We start from the raw sequence: 15,464 nt of genomic DNA on the forward strand, positions 1-15,464 counted from the left end.
TACATCACTAAAACAATCATCTATGTCTAATTCTAACAAGTTTAAATTATCAATATTGAAATCACATTTAAATACTTTTACATAGTTATTTTTAAAACAATAAATATTTTCTAAATCGTAAGCTATACAAAAATTCATTATATGTATTCCTGTTTCTTGATTTGCTTCAAAATCAAAATATATATATTTATTATTTTTTACTTGTTTTGGTACTGATGGTTTCATATAACATAAGTGTTCTTCATTACTTTCCGTGTATTTTTCATAACATATTAAACATATTTTTTCACCACATTTGTGATTTTTACCTGTATATGTTTTGTTACATTGTTTTTGATGCGTTTTGTTTTTTGATTTTGCCATGTGATTATGGACTTTCCAAATTGATTTTCCTCTGAGTTCAGTATTTTTGTGATTTTACTTTTTATCACAAATATGTTGTTTTCTGATAGTTGTTACTGTATTATCTTTGCATGTATGTTGTTCAGTATAACCAATTAAACATACTTTACAAAACCTACGTTTAGCTAAAAATCCTGTTATATTTGTTATAGTGTCAAAGTGTTCATCATGATAATATAAATATATTTGTTCATTATATTCTTCATTACCATCATATACAATATATTCTGTACTATTTGATGTAAAAACAATTATCCTAATATTAAGATAATTTTCAAAAGCTTTTAAATCTTCCAAATCATTTCCTTCTTCTTTTATTTCTACTCCTGATTGTTCATGCAAATCTTCAGCTAATCTTTTTTGTAATGGTCTACTTTCATTGATATGTTTTAATTGAGAATCTGTAAAATCTTTTAATAACTTATTTGAAGCTAAAGAAGTTACAATTGCCCTTGATAAACATATTGTATCATCATTTTTTATTTTGATAATACTTCTTTTATTTATGACATCTAATATTTTTAAAGCTTTACCTTTTCCTCTTTTATTGGGTATAATAGTAACTTCAAAAATAACTTCTTCTAAATTTAATTCTTCAGCACTATTTAATAATCTTTCCATTTGATCCATGAATAACTTTTTAACTGTATTATATGTTCTTATAGGCCAGCTTTTATGTTTAGTAATTATGATTTCATGAATAGGTATTATTTTAATTCTTCCATTAGGGTAATCTTTTATGGAATAGTCTACCATGTGGTCAAAAGCGTTTGTAAATGTTTCTTGTTTTTCATCCTTTAGACTAATTTTATAATTAAATACATAAATACTTGCTTTATGTTTATATTCTTTTGTCAAAACAAGTTTACATGAATCTCCTCGCTTGGATAAAATTTTATCCTTTTTTGCCTCCATTTTTTAAGAAAACATTTTAGTTACTTAAAAATGTCTAAAACAAATCTAACAAATAAATTAGCAGATGAATTACATCATAGAGTTATAAAATCTTTTCCTAAAAGACGTGTTTATGTTAATTCAATAGATCAAACATGGGCAGTTGATTTGATAGATATACAACAATATTCAAAACAAAATAAACACTATAAATATTTATTAGCAGTTATAGATGTTTTTAGTAAATATGGTTGGTTGATTCCATTGAAAAATAAAACAGGAGTAGCAGTGAGTGAAGCATTTAAAACATTATTTAAAGAAAGAAAACCAATATATATTTGGTCAGATAAAGGATCCGAATTTTATAATCGACAAGAAAAGAATTGTTAAAAGATAATAACATAAAGTTATATTCAACTGAGAATGAAGAAAAATCCAGTGTAGTGGAACGATGGATAGGAACAATGAAACAACATATGTATAAATACTTTACTGCTAATGAAACTTTTAAATATTATGATATATTAGATAAATTAGTTAAAAATTATAATAATACAGTACATTCTTCAATTAAAATGACACCTGTTCAAGCAAGTAAATTAAAAAATGAATTAACAGTGTATAAAAATTTATATCCAGAAAAGGAAGAGAAAATTAAAAAACCTAAATTCGAAGTAGGTACTAGAGTAAGAATAACAAAAAAAAAGGGTAAATTTGAAAAGGGTTATACTACTCGTTGGACTAAAGAAATATTTGTAATTGAAAAAGTTTTAAATACAATTCCTTTTACTTATAAAATAATTGATTTAAAAGGCGAAGAAATAACAGGTGCTTTCTATGAACAAGAATTACAGATTACTAAGTTTTAGATCTTTCTAAATGAAAGGTGCCACATGTGGAGCAGGGTCCGCTTACCCTTCCAGAGCACCTGAGATCACCCCCGGTTTTTGGTGGGGTTCGTGTTTCTCAGTCTTTAGGTTTTTTTTCTGTGTTGTATTTTGTGTTCTGTTGTTTGTCTGTTTGTCTGTTTCTTTTTTAGCCATGGCTTTGTCGATTTACTTTTTACTTATGAGATATAACGTCCCTTTGGTTTTTCGCTCCTCCTTTACTTACGGTTAATTTATTACCAAAACAATAATCAGTTTCAAAATTTTAATTTGAAAACAAAAGTGCAATGAATACATACAAATCAAACACTATAAACATAATATCACTGTTCAAAGTTAGAACTGTCACATCCACTAAAAGTTACCCGGTTATGAATAACCGTTACTATGTCCCACCTACTGTTCATGTATGATCACTCCTTATATGGAATAAGAAAATCAATAGTAAAGAGTTGTCCCACCTACTGATCATGTATGATCACTCCTTATATGGAATACAATATCACATACATATCAAACTTCTTGTGACGGAGTAAGTTCATCATCTGTTGGAATATAGTCTACCTGTCTCCAAAAGGTGGCAAACTGATCAATTGCTAACATTTGTTTGATAAGTTCTTGTTTTGAAAGAATATCATTGATTGAAACATTAATGTTCAGAAAACCATTAAATCCTTTAAGTAGATTAGCAAGTTGTCTTAATTTCCGAGCATGAGGTATAGATATATCTATCTTAGATGATAACCATGTGTCCCACGTTGTATTGACCTTTGCCAAAAGAAACCAGTCTCTCAAATCATTAAGGAAATCACCGAAAGTAATGTTAAACAGCATACCTTGGGCGTTATGTCTTCCCAAGTGTTTGTATGCTTCTTGTAACTGTTTAACAGGGTCTTTTTCTCTATTAAAAATAAACTTCTGCCTCGAAATTGTCTTTGATAAATCCGCCTTTCTGCTTATTAGAAAGGTGTGAAGTTCTTCAGGGGTCGTCGTGATAGTTTGCTTTTTTTTCTTTCCCAGTTTTTCTTTAAATAAGTCCTGCACCTTTCTTTTCGGAGCTTTTGGAAGTTTAACCGGTCCCAAACTCTTAGCTCTTTCGATTGTCTCAATCATTCTCTGATAGTAATAAATATTTTCTATCAAAATGTTACTTTCTTCTAAACTCCATGGCCAGTTCTGTGGTTGAGGCTGCGCCTGACACTCTTGAATTTCCATTTGTATTTCTTTTGTAGAATTACTTTCTTGAAACATTAATTCACGTCTTCTCACCACTGTTAATTTGAAACGAAAGACCGCACCAGTCTGCTATATGTTTACATGTGATGACAACGTTATCTAGGCAACATGTAAACATACTCTTGACAACCATGTAAATATTTCCAATGATCGATTTAGTTTATAACACTTCACAAATGTAAAAAGCAATTGAAGTTGTAGTCGTATTGATCCGTTTTATTACTAGACTATATTGATAAAATTAATTAAAAATCAAGGTTGGGGCGCACTGGGGAAATTATTTTTTCTCTTAAATCCCACAGAATTCTTTCTTCGCCTGTTCTCCCGGTTTTTTTATTTATTTTTTTTTTGGAATTTTTTTGTTGTTTTTTGGGTGTTTTTAATAACGTTTTTTTCCAAAGTAAAAAAAAAATTTTTTGGGAGTAAGAAAATTTTGGTGTTTTTGCGTTTTTTTTTGCTTTTTTTTTATGAAAATTTAGGGCTCTTTTACTTGAAATGAGGGTAATTTTTTGGGGGTCAAATTTTTTTTTTTTTGGAGGGGGGTATAGGTGTGTGATATTGTGTGTCGTAATGTTCTAACAGGAATTCTTTGCCATTCTTCAATTAAGGCTGCTCGTAATTCCTGTAAATTCTTACTAGCAGGAATCATGTTGTTGATTTTCGACTAATATCATCCAAGATATGCTCAATGGGATTCATATCAGGTGACATGGGTGACCGTAATAGTGTCAGTTACCTCCTTGCGTGAATAATCTGAAACAATGCGTGCTCTATGTGACTGAGCATTATCGTCAATGAATATTGGTCTAGTTGCAAGATTGTGATAGTCAAAATGTAGCACATCGATATCCCGGGTATGTTATCGCGATATTTTTGACACGTCATAGTCCCATCAATAACATAAAGGTCCATTTTGCAGTCAAATGAAAAGCATCTCCAAAATGGCAAACCATTATCACCAAACGCTGTAGTTCCAAGAATGAACTGTTTACTGTATGCTGTATGCCGTGGACGCCATACGCGCATGCGCTCATCAATATGATGTTGGAGGAATCTTTTCTCGTTAGACCAATAGACGTAATGTCACTGTCTCAAAGATCTATTTCAGTGAGCAAGTGACCACTGATGTCAACCTTGACGATGCCTACGAGTCAGCAATGGTCTTTTGACTGGTCTACGGGCACGTAAAGTGACACAATTTAGTCTGCGATTAACAGTTACATGGTATATGATATATATTTGACGTGAAACTGTACTTATGTATCCCGTCATACTTTGAACCACACCATTATTTTATTTATTATTATTACTTTTACTGTTAAGTCTGGTTTTTGGTATATCTACTTTACGTGAGTCTGTATTTATGTATGCCGACATACGACAAAATTATTTTTATGTCTACCTTTGCGAATTTCAAACGCGCTATTTTACACCAGTAGTGAAAACCTTCTATCATTTATGGGTAGACTTTACATAGATAAATTCAGCCGTATTTGACGTGAAACTGTTCTTATGTATCCCGTCATACTTTGAACCACACCATTATTTTATTTATTATTATTACTTTTACTGTTAAGTCTGTTTTTGTTATATCAACTTTACGTAAGTCTTCATTTATGTATGCCGTCATACGACAAAATTATTTTTATGTCTACCTGTGCGAATTTCAAACGCGCATTTTTAAACCAGTAATGAAACCTTCTATCATTATGGGTAGACTTTACATAGATAAATTCAGCCGTATAAGAAAAGCAAAATGAGAATGTTAAATTAATGTATGCCTTTTTGTGCTTCTTTGTTACATTTGTTGTTTATGTAGAGATATTAAGATGATAACACAATATTGACTGTTGTACCCCTATTTTTGACATTTTTACTCTTTGAGTATGTTTGTTTTGTTCATGCATCGTTGACAATTTAATGGAATTTGATGCGACTGTCATATAAGTGAGAGGTTTAGCTAGCTATAAAACCAGGTTCAATCCACCATTTTCTACATTAGAAAATGCCTGTACCAAGTCAGGAATATGACAGTTGTTATCCATTCGTTTGATGTGTTTGGACTTTTGATTTTGCCTTTTGATTTTTGATTTTCCTTTTTGAATTTTCCTCGGAGTTCGGTATTTTTGTGTTTTTACTTTTTACATTTCATAACTCGAAACTTGCAAGGATAAAACTTTTATGTAGCTTTATAAAACCTGCTGTTTAAGGAAGCTAGGAATATAATTTGTACCTGAAATCTTACCTGTCGATAAACAATTATAGATAAACGAAATATATAGTATCAAAGCAGTATCAAAATTAATATTAAAACAAAAAATAGAAGCAAAAACATTAAGGTGTTGCTTAACTTTTGTCGAGGTGTATAGTTTGTGGTATTTGTGTAGTAATAAAACTAGAATCGTTGATTTATACAATTACATGAATATCAAACCATCAGAAAATAGAACACTGAAAACTCGGAGCGAAAAATAATCGTGCAAAAATCCGAAAACAAATAATCCTTTACACGAATGTTGTTTAAACGTGTGAAAACAATAGGATATAAGAAACGAAAATGATAAGAATTTAATATTCATTTAGAGATGTTTCCCCATCAAAATGAAAATAAGGTTTTTACTGAGTTGAGGCCATGACATATGAATATACAAATAGGAAAAATACTACCATATCATTATATTGAAGATAGAAGTGTTGACGAGATGTTATGCGAATATTAAGAATAAGAATGTTTTCAACATTCATCGACATGTTCTTTGCCTCATTAGAGAGGTTTTGGAACTAAAAGAAGTCACGGGAGGCAAGGACCTGAATATGTTGATGTATAAAGTTCTGTTACATTAGACAACAATTGGTGTTTACAAAATCCAATGCAAGGAAATGTGCACAGATCAGTACTTGTTTGGTCACGAAATGGGTAGAGCATGGGCAGATCCAGCCATTATGAAAAAAGGGGGTTGCAACCGAGAATAAAGATGGGGTCCAACCATATGCCCCTATTTAAATGCATTGAAAGTCCAAAAAGGGGGGTTCCGACCCCCGGGACCTCTCTCTGGATCTGCCACTGAAGAACACAAAATCAAATGCACAGAATAACGTATGCCGTGCCCGGTCAACGCCTTTAATGATAAGTTGATGGTTAAGATAATAAATAATAAATTTAAAGAAATATATGCAAGATTTCTATATCCAATGATATTATTTTCAAAATGTACTGGTACTGCAAGTTGTACATGACTTTTACTAGTGATAATCACACATGCTTGATAAGATTACATTATGTGCCCAACAAGACTGCATGCACACAGAGTCGAATAAAGAAGTATTATTTTGGGCCATTTTTTAGTCAAAGAAATGTAAAAACATATTACTTATTCTCATTCATCCAAGGTCACTCCCAACTTTTTCCAAATCAAAAACATCATATATGTTTCATTATTTTATACTAAAGGAAACATAACTTTTCGATATTTCAGTTGATATAGATAGAATTTCTAAACAAGTTCTAACTGTATATTCACGATCTTGTAATTTTCTGATTTTATGAAAACCTAGTTACCTATGTAAGGGTTAGTCTGGGTAGATGCCGGATTATATAAAAGGAGCATGCATATCTTAAGATTTTGTTGACGGCTTTACCAATTGTTTATGAAAAAGGGGTATATACATATTATACAAACTATGAATATGTAACAGCTTTTGAAGGTTCTTTATGTAATCTCTCGTCGCCGATTAAATCATTTTTTTTTCTTCATTTATTAGATAGTGTATTTTAACTTGTTTATTTTGTTTTCAGTTTTAAATGTTGGACTTTAAATTCCCTTTAAATATTGCAACTATTTATAGTCAAACATTTAACTCAGACACGTGACATCCTATATCTTACTTCCTGTTTGAATAATTATCATACCTTGTTTTCTTTTAGGTGAGTAAATAAATTACATTTAACTTCAGGTGTTTACTTCCAAAAAAAGTACTCGATGTTCCCGCTTGCCAACCACCATGGCTTAAAAATGAACAGGGGGTAAAATGTCTTATATCGCTATCTCTGAAACTTGAAAGCATTAAGAGCAAGTCTGACTGGGCATAACTGTTGAACAGCCTGTTAAGATCTATCCGCCCCTAAAATTTTAGACGACTCCGACAACCCATTGTTGGATTGCTGCCTCTGAACGTATTTTTTTTAGGAACTTTTGCAGTTTTTGTTTATTATCTTGAATATCATTATAGATATAGAAAAACAGTTAACATGTTAACAGCAATAATGTTCAGCAAAGTAAGATCTACCAAAATTGTCAGTCGATCCCTTTCGGAGTTATTGCCCTTTATGGTCAATTTTTAACATTTTTTGTAATTTTTTTTTTAACTTTTACCAAAATCTTCTTCACTGAAATTACAGTGACAAATTTAATCATACTTGGCCAATATCATTATTAGAGTATCTAGTTTAAAAATGTGTCCGATAGTCCCGCTTTCCAACCATCATGGCCGACATTGTTATAAAGACCATAGGGATAAACAAAAACCAACAGTTTTTTGGTTAATATCTCTGAAACTAATTATATATAAAGCATTTAGAGCAAATCTGACATTGGAAAAAATGTTGATGAGAATTAGACTTATTTGCCCTGAAATTTTCAGACGAATCCGACAACCCATTGCTGGGTAGGTATTTTACAGAAGTTTCGTAGTTTTTGTTACTATCTGAGATATCATTATGACATCTTATATCTTATACTATTATGATTTTACATGATTTCCAACGCATTAGTAAATATATATACAAGTGAGAGACACGGCCTCTTGAGAGCCCCTAGTTCTAATACAGAACATATAATCAAGTTATTGACATTGCTCGTATGTACATGGTAAACATGGTAAAATCCATATTCAGTGGCGGATTCAAAACTTTTCTTAAAAAGGGGGGGGGGGGCGCTGACGGACCTAAGTGGGTGCCTGATCCAGTCATGCTCCAGTGATTCCCTTTATAATCAACAAAAAAGTTTAAAGTCCCACAAAAAGGGAAATAATTGCTTGAAAAATCCTATACAACCATGCATGTATTTATCGTGTATGTGCAATTCCGTTTGATTTGTTTGAATTATTCAATTTAAGATGACCATGGAAACTCAAACTGATTGGCAGATTGGAAAATCACTGTCGGATCGTATGAAATATATGTTGGACAATCAGCTGATGTGTGACGTCACATTCCATGTCGGATCAGACAGGTCACCAATTAAAGCCCATAAGTACATGCTGGCGAGTGCTAGCCCCGTATTCTACAGGATGTTTGGAGGGCCATTACCAGAAAAGGGTGATGTTGATATTGCAGATATTACTCCAGAGTATTTTAGTATGATGTTACAGTAAGTTTATACAGTAATTTTAACATGTTAAAAATATTAGATATATTTATCCATGAATAAAGCATAAAATGGTCAAGCTGTATCTCGTTTGTAATAAACAATCTTATTAGTTATCATTAGCTTGTGGTGCAACATATTCCAAAGCTAACAATATGTATATGTATACGTCAGCTTTAAAAACCTTCCGAAAGGGACACTAGCTACAAGATATAAAAACAAATGGAATATGATTTGTTTTGGATCAATCATTAATAAAATAATAATTCGTTTTTAGCAGCCAAATTTGTGCAAAATTGTCGAAATAAGTAAATACTGTTGGAGTGTCAAGAACTTGTTGGAAGTACTTGATAAATTGAATGCTTATATTGGTGATTTTGAATCTGTTCAAAGTTTTGATTTATCTACCCTGTATACCACTTTGCCTCACATTCTCACTAAGAAAAAATTCACACACCTAATTAAATGGGCATTTAAAAAGTCAGAATGTGAATATATATGTGGTCATTATACGACCTGCAAAAATTAAAAAATATTTTGGTCGCATATTGGTATCACGTTGGCGTCGTCGTCGTCCGTCGTCGGCGTCCGAAGACTTTTGGTTTTCGCACTATAACTTTGGTATAAGTGAATAGAAATATATGAAAGGAGTAGGTCCAGTAAGATCCCTTTTTGGACCCAAAATATAGCAGTTTTACAAAACTGTTAAAATGTAAACTTTTAGTTATTTATTGGACAGTAGAATGCTTCTGCTACAAAAATAGGGGCTATTTTCAATGCACATATATCGGGTACTAGCACCATTGAGTCATGCTAAATTACTGAAATCTTCACAATTCTAGCATTTTAGTTAAATTTTAGACGGTTTTCGTGTAAAACGAAAGTGGCCGCGTGTAAAACGAAAGTGGTCGCATTCGTGTTCATCCTTAATATTGAAATGTAAGTTGTATTCTATGATAATACATAACATATATAAAGGTTGAGGATGAACACGGATGCGTCCACTTTCATTTTTGACAAAAAAAACATCTGAAAAGTGACATTTTTTGACATAATTGGTAGATTTTTCATATTTGAGCTTGAATTAGATCGTTTTTAATGACTAAATCAGTTAAAATCTTTCACATAAACTAATTGATTCAAATGAAATAGACACTCAAGTGTTTAAAAATTTGTCGAAATCCTTCGTCAGATGAACCTGAAATTTGAGGTCAAAATCGGTCCTTACCGGACCTACTCCTGTAAACACAAGGTTTATGACCAAAAAAGGAAGGTAGGGATTGATTTTGGGAGTTACGTCCAAGCAGTTTTGGAATTAGGGGCCAAAAAGGGGCACAAATAAGCATTTTTCTTGGTTTTCGCACCATAACTTAGGTATAAGTAAAAAATAAATCTATGAAAATACACAAGGTTTATGACCATAAAAGGAAGGTTGGGATTGGTTTTGGGAGTTTTGGTCCCTACAGTTTAGGAATAAGGGGACCAAAGGGTTCAAAATTAAACTTCGTTTGAATTCATCAAAAATTGAATAATTAAGGTTCTTTGATATGCCGAATCTAACTATGTATGTAGATTCTTAATTTTTGGTCCCATTTTCAAATTGGTCTATATTAAGGTCCAAAGGGTCCAAAATTAAACTAAGTTTGATTTTAACAAAAAATGAATTCTTGGGGTTCTTTGATATGCTGAATCTAAACATGTACTTATAATTTTTATTATGGGCCCAGTTTTCAAGTTGGTCCAAATCGTGGTCCAAAATTAAACTTTGTTTGATATCAACAAAAATTGAATCCTTGGGGTTCTTTGATATGCTGACTCAAAACCTGTATTTAGATTTTTGATTATAGGCCCAGTTTTCAAGTTGGTTCAAATTGCGGTCCAAAATTAAACATTGTTTGTTTTCAACAAAAATTGTAATTACGGGGTTCTTTGATATATGCTTAATCTAACCATGTATTTAGATTTTTGATGTTTGGGCCCGGTTATCAGATTGGTCCACATTGAGGTCTAAAGGGTCCAAAATTGAACTTTATTTGATTTCATCAAAAATTGAATTATTGGGGTTCTTTGATATGCTGAATCTAACCATGTATTAAGATTTTGGATATTGGACCAGAATAGGTAATATCCAATTTAAAATTTAGAGTTTAAGTTTAAGTTCTTAGACCACATTCATTATGTGTCAGAAACTTGTGTTGTTTCAACTATTTAATCACAATCCAAATTCAGAGCTGTATCAAGCTTGAATGTTGTGTCCATACTTGCCCCAATGTTCAGGGTTCGAACTCTGCGGTCGTATAAAGCTGCGCCCTGTGGAGCATTTGGGTTTTTTTATAGCAATAAACAAAAAACTTAGTCATTTGGACATGCTTTGATGCTATATATGCCCTCGAATTTTTACTAGATAACATTTTTGTTCGCTTTGGGGATTCCGTATATCGTCAGGTTATCGGAATTTCAATGGGGACTAACTGTGCACCACTTATTGCGGACCTGTTTTTGTATTGCTATGAGTTACAATTTATGACAAAAATCAGCAAAGACCCACTGAAACAACATCTGATAAACAAATTTAATAATACTTTTAGATATTTGGATGATATTTTGGCTCTCAATAATGACGACTTCAGTATGTATACTAAAGAAATTTATCATGTTGAACTAGCTTTAAATAAAGCTAATACTAACAATGACCACTGCCCTTTCCTCGATCTTGATATCTTTATCACTAACGGAAAGCTTAATACTAAAATTTATGATAAAAGAGATGATTTTTCATTTCCTATCGTTAATTATCCATTTTTAGATGGTGACGTTCCCTTGTCACCATCTTACGGTGTTTATATATCTCAACTTGTAGGATTCGCTCGTGTATGTAACAATGTTTTATATTTTAACGAGAGAAATTTATGTATTACTGAAAAATCATAACACTAGGGTTTTCGATATCACAAACTAGTCAAAACATTTACTAAATTTTATCATCGGTATAAGGACATCATTCATAAATATAGCTCAACATGCAGACTTCTTATACGTTCAGGTATTTCACATCCAATTTTTTATGGAAATATTCTTTACAAAGCACAAAAATGTCAGTATTCCCCTCAAAAACTAACAAAACCTTTAAAAAGACTTAATAAGAAGGGATATAGTTACGATACTGTTGTCAGGTCATTAAAGATTGCATATTTTGTCGTTAATATTGATTCACTTATAGGGTCTTTGCATTGGAACTAAACACATGTATTCAAAAACCAGTTGTTGGCATGACACGGGTTATGTTCTTCTCATATATGTTATGATGGTATGATACTAAACACCTAACGGGAAGGATTGTGCCTGATATTCATATGATGAAATCATAATCTTTCAATCAGTTTAATTGAAGTCTGGAGCTAGCATGTCAGTTAACTGCTAGTAGTCTGTTGTTATTTATGTATTATTGTCATTTTGTTTATTTTCTTTGGTTACATCTTCTGACATCAGACTCGGACTTCTCTTTAACTGAATTTTAAATGTTCGTATTGTTATGCGTTTACTTTTCTACATTGGCTAGATGTATAAGGGGAGGGTTGAGATCTCATAAACATGTTTAACTCCGCCGAATTTTTGCGCCAGTCCCAAGTCAAGAGCCTCTGGCCTTTGTTAGTCTTGTATTATTTTAATTTTAGTTTCGTGTGTACAATTTGGAAATTGGTATGGCGTAGTTATCACTGAACTAGTATATATTTGTTTAGGGGCCAGCTGAAGGACGCCTCCGGGTGCGGGAATTTCTCGCTACATTGAAGACCTGTTGGTGACCTTCTGCTGTTGTTTTTTTCTGTGGTCGAGTTGTTGTCTCTTTGACACATTTCCCATTTCCACTCTCAATTTTATTTGTCATTAGAATAATTATACGAAACGTTATTAAAATTGGTAATGTATATATTTTTCAAATTTTCCTTAATAATTTTTCTTAATTTTTTTGAGATGATTTCGGAAAGGCCGACCTTCTGCTGTTGTTTTTTCTATGGTCGAGTTGTTGTCTCTTTGACACATTCCCCATTTCCATTCTCAATTGAAAGAAATGGCGCTGATGAATTATCCATTTGCATGCGAATAATGTTTATGTTTATATTGGGTTCGGCAGCTGTATTCGGAGGTCATAATTCATGTTCAAACGAAAGTGCTGACTACTGAGTTGTCACTGTGATTTAATGTTCAAATATTGTATTCCATTGACGCCTAATTTAATGGATTTTATTTCTGTTTGATGCATTCATCTTGATTAAAACATCCGGTAGGTACAGAAATGATCACAAGAGAATAACCTTTATGTGTTACATATTTGTTTTTCGTTCAATTTTTTTTCTTCACATAAATAAGGCCGTTAGTTTTCTCGTTTGAATTGTTTTACATTGTCTTATCGGGGCCTTTTATAGCTGACGATGCGGTATGGGCTTTGCTCATTGTTGAAAGCCGTACGGTGACATATAGTTGTTAATGTCTGTGTCATTTTGGTCTTTTGTGGATAGTTGTCTCATTGGCAATCATACCACATCTTCTTTTTTATATATTGATACATCCTTTTTCAAACAAAAAGACCTATTTTTAATCTGACCATTGTTTACATCCCGATACATTGTAATAGTTACCATTTTTATCCTAAATTTTATACGACCGCAAACATTTTTTTTTGGCGTCGTACATTGGTATGATGTCGTCGTCGTTATCGCCGTCAGCATCGTTGTCGGCGTCCAGACAACAACTTTAGTTAAGAGAGCCGTGGTGTAGTGGTTAGTGCATCGGACTACTAACACAAAGGTTCCAGGTTCGATTCTCATTTCGGGATGAAAATTTCAGGGATTGAATTTTCGGCTCATCCTTGGCACCATTTGCGAGTATGGTAGGAAGGGGACGACAAATAGCCGACCCTTGTTAAGAGAGCGCCATATCTCTTGCACGGAAAAGACACCATTGTAGATTTCGAAAAAGAGCAAAGTGGAAAGGGATAAATAAGAGTTGCAAAACTTGTTTCCCAATCTACTATAAATAAATATGTATGGGTCTCTCTGAAATTGTAATGCAAACAAGGTATTAAATAAAACTGGAAATCAACATCAAGTTTAGAAAACCTCCATTTCTTCTTACCACTTAATTTCATGGTGTTAGTTCAATTATTTTTTAATTTGATGTAATTACCTTTTTTTTCTGTTTAGTTGATTTTTTTCATATTCAACCTATTAATTATGTTTTACATGCATATTGTGCATTATAACTTACCTTAGGAAATAAATTGCAAAACTTGATAGTATGGCTAAACCTTTTCATGATTTGTAAACATGAAAACTTAGAAACTAAGCTTACTCCATGCATGCATGGACGAAGGTAACTAACGTTAACTTAGTCCATGCATGCATGGACTAACACAACAGACTTAGTCCATGCATGCATGCACTAAGGCAACTAACCCTAACTTAGTCCATGCAACAGACTTAGTCCATGCATGCATGGACGAAGGCAACCAAGGCTAACTTAGTCCATGCTTGCATGGACGAAGGCAACTAAAATTAACTTTTTTAAAGTTTGAAAAATTTATAAATGCAAAATATTTCAAAAAAATCAAATTTTTCAAAATTAAAAAAAAAAAAAAAAATATTTAAACAAAATTTTCTTTTAAAATTTAATTCTTTTAAAAATAAATGAAAAAAACATGAAAAATTTACAAAATTATATTTTTCCAAAATGCTGAAAAAAGTTTAAATTCCATTTTTTTTCAAAATTACACAAAAAGAAGAAAAAAATGGTTAATTATCACTGTGTATCATCACCACCAGATATAGGTACCCTTGCATATAGGTATAAATGCCACATGAGAATATTCACGTCTGCCAAAAGATTAGAATGTGTTCACATTTTATTTAAATGATAAAAACTCTTCACTGAACAGATCAGTTGGAGCTGAAAATTTGTTTAACATAACCTGGACAGTAGCTGCAATTAGTTCCTGAAAGTTCCTAATCATTTAGTAGTGGTAAGTGTTATTTTAGTTTATTGTTATTATATCTGTAATAAACATGTTTAATCAGTTTAATTGAGGTCTGGAGCTGGCATGTCAGTTAACTGCTAGTAGTCTGTTGTTATTTATGTATTATTGTCATTTTATTTATTTTCTTTTGTTACATCTTTTGACATCAGACTCTGACTTCTCTTGAACTGAATTTTAATGTGCATATTGTTATTCTTTTACTTTTATACATTGGCTAGAGGTATAGGGGGAGGGTTGAGATCTCATAAACATGTTTAACCCCGTCGCAATTTTGCGCCTGTCCCAAGTCAGGAGCCTCTGGCCTTTGTTAGTCTTGTATGATTTTAAATTTTAGTTTCTTGTGTATAATTCGGAGTTTAGTATGACATCCATTATCACTGTACTATTATGCATATTTTAGGGGCCAGCTGAAGGACACCTACGGGTGCGGGAATTCTCTCTACATTGAAGACCCATTGGTTGCTTTTGGCTGTTGTTTGCTCTATGGTCGGGTGGTTGTCGCTTTGACATATTCACCATTTCCTTTTTCAATTTTATTTGTTGCACTATGATTTTTGCCTTTGTCTCAATAGCAGCTAACTTTTTGTATATATTGTACATGTACATGCAAGTCGTCAAAACATCAACCCAAAAATGTAAGATCTGTAA

The 15,464-nt window shown here is 32.2% G+C and overlaps 1 protein-coding gene across 1 annotated transcript in view; it reads left to right on the plus strand.

Annotated features, from left to right (window-relative positions):
• The first annotated feature begins 7,296 nt into the window (after window positions 1-7,296).
• The window catches only part of LOC134698022 (BTB/POZ domain-containing protein 6-like), a 44,521-nt gene continuing 36,353 nt past the window's right edge, over window positions 7,297-15,464 (plus strand). Inside the window, exons 1-2 of the mRNA XM_063560310.1 lie at window positions 7,297-7,344; window positions 8,535-8,788. Coding sequence (XP_063416380.1) covers window positions 8,535-8,788 — 254 coding nt within the window. The 5' untranslated portion in view covers window positions 7,297-7,344. The remainder of the gene's footprint in view (window positions 7,345-8,534; window positions 8,789-15,464) is intronic.

Source organism: Mytilus trossulus, chromosome 14 (assembly GCF_036588685.1).
Source record: "Mytilus trossulus isolate FHL-02 chromosome 14, PNRI_Mtr1.1.1.hap1, whole genome shotgun sequence".
Taxonomy (NCBI): domain Eukaryota; kingdom Metazoa; phylum Mollusca; class Bivalvia; order Mytilida; family Mytilidae; genus Mytilus; species Mytilus trossulus.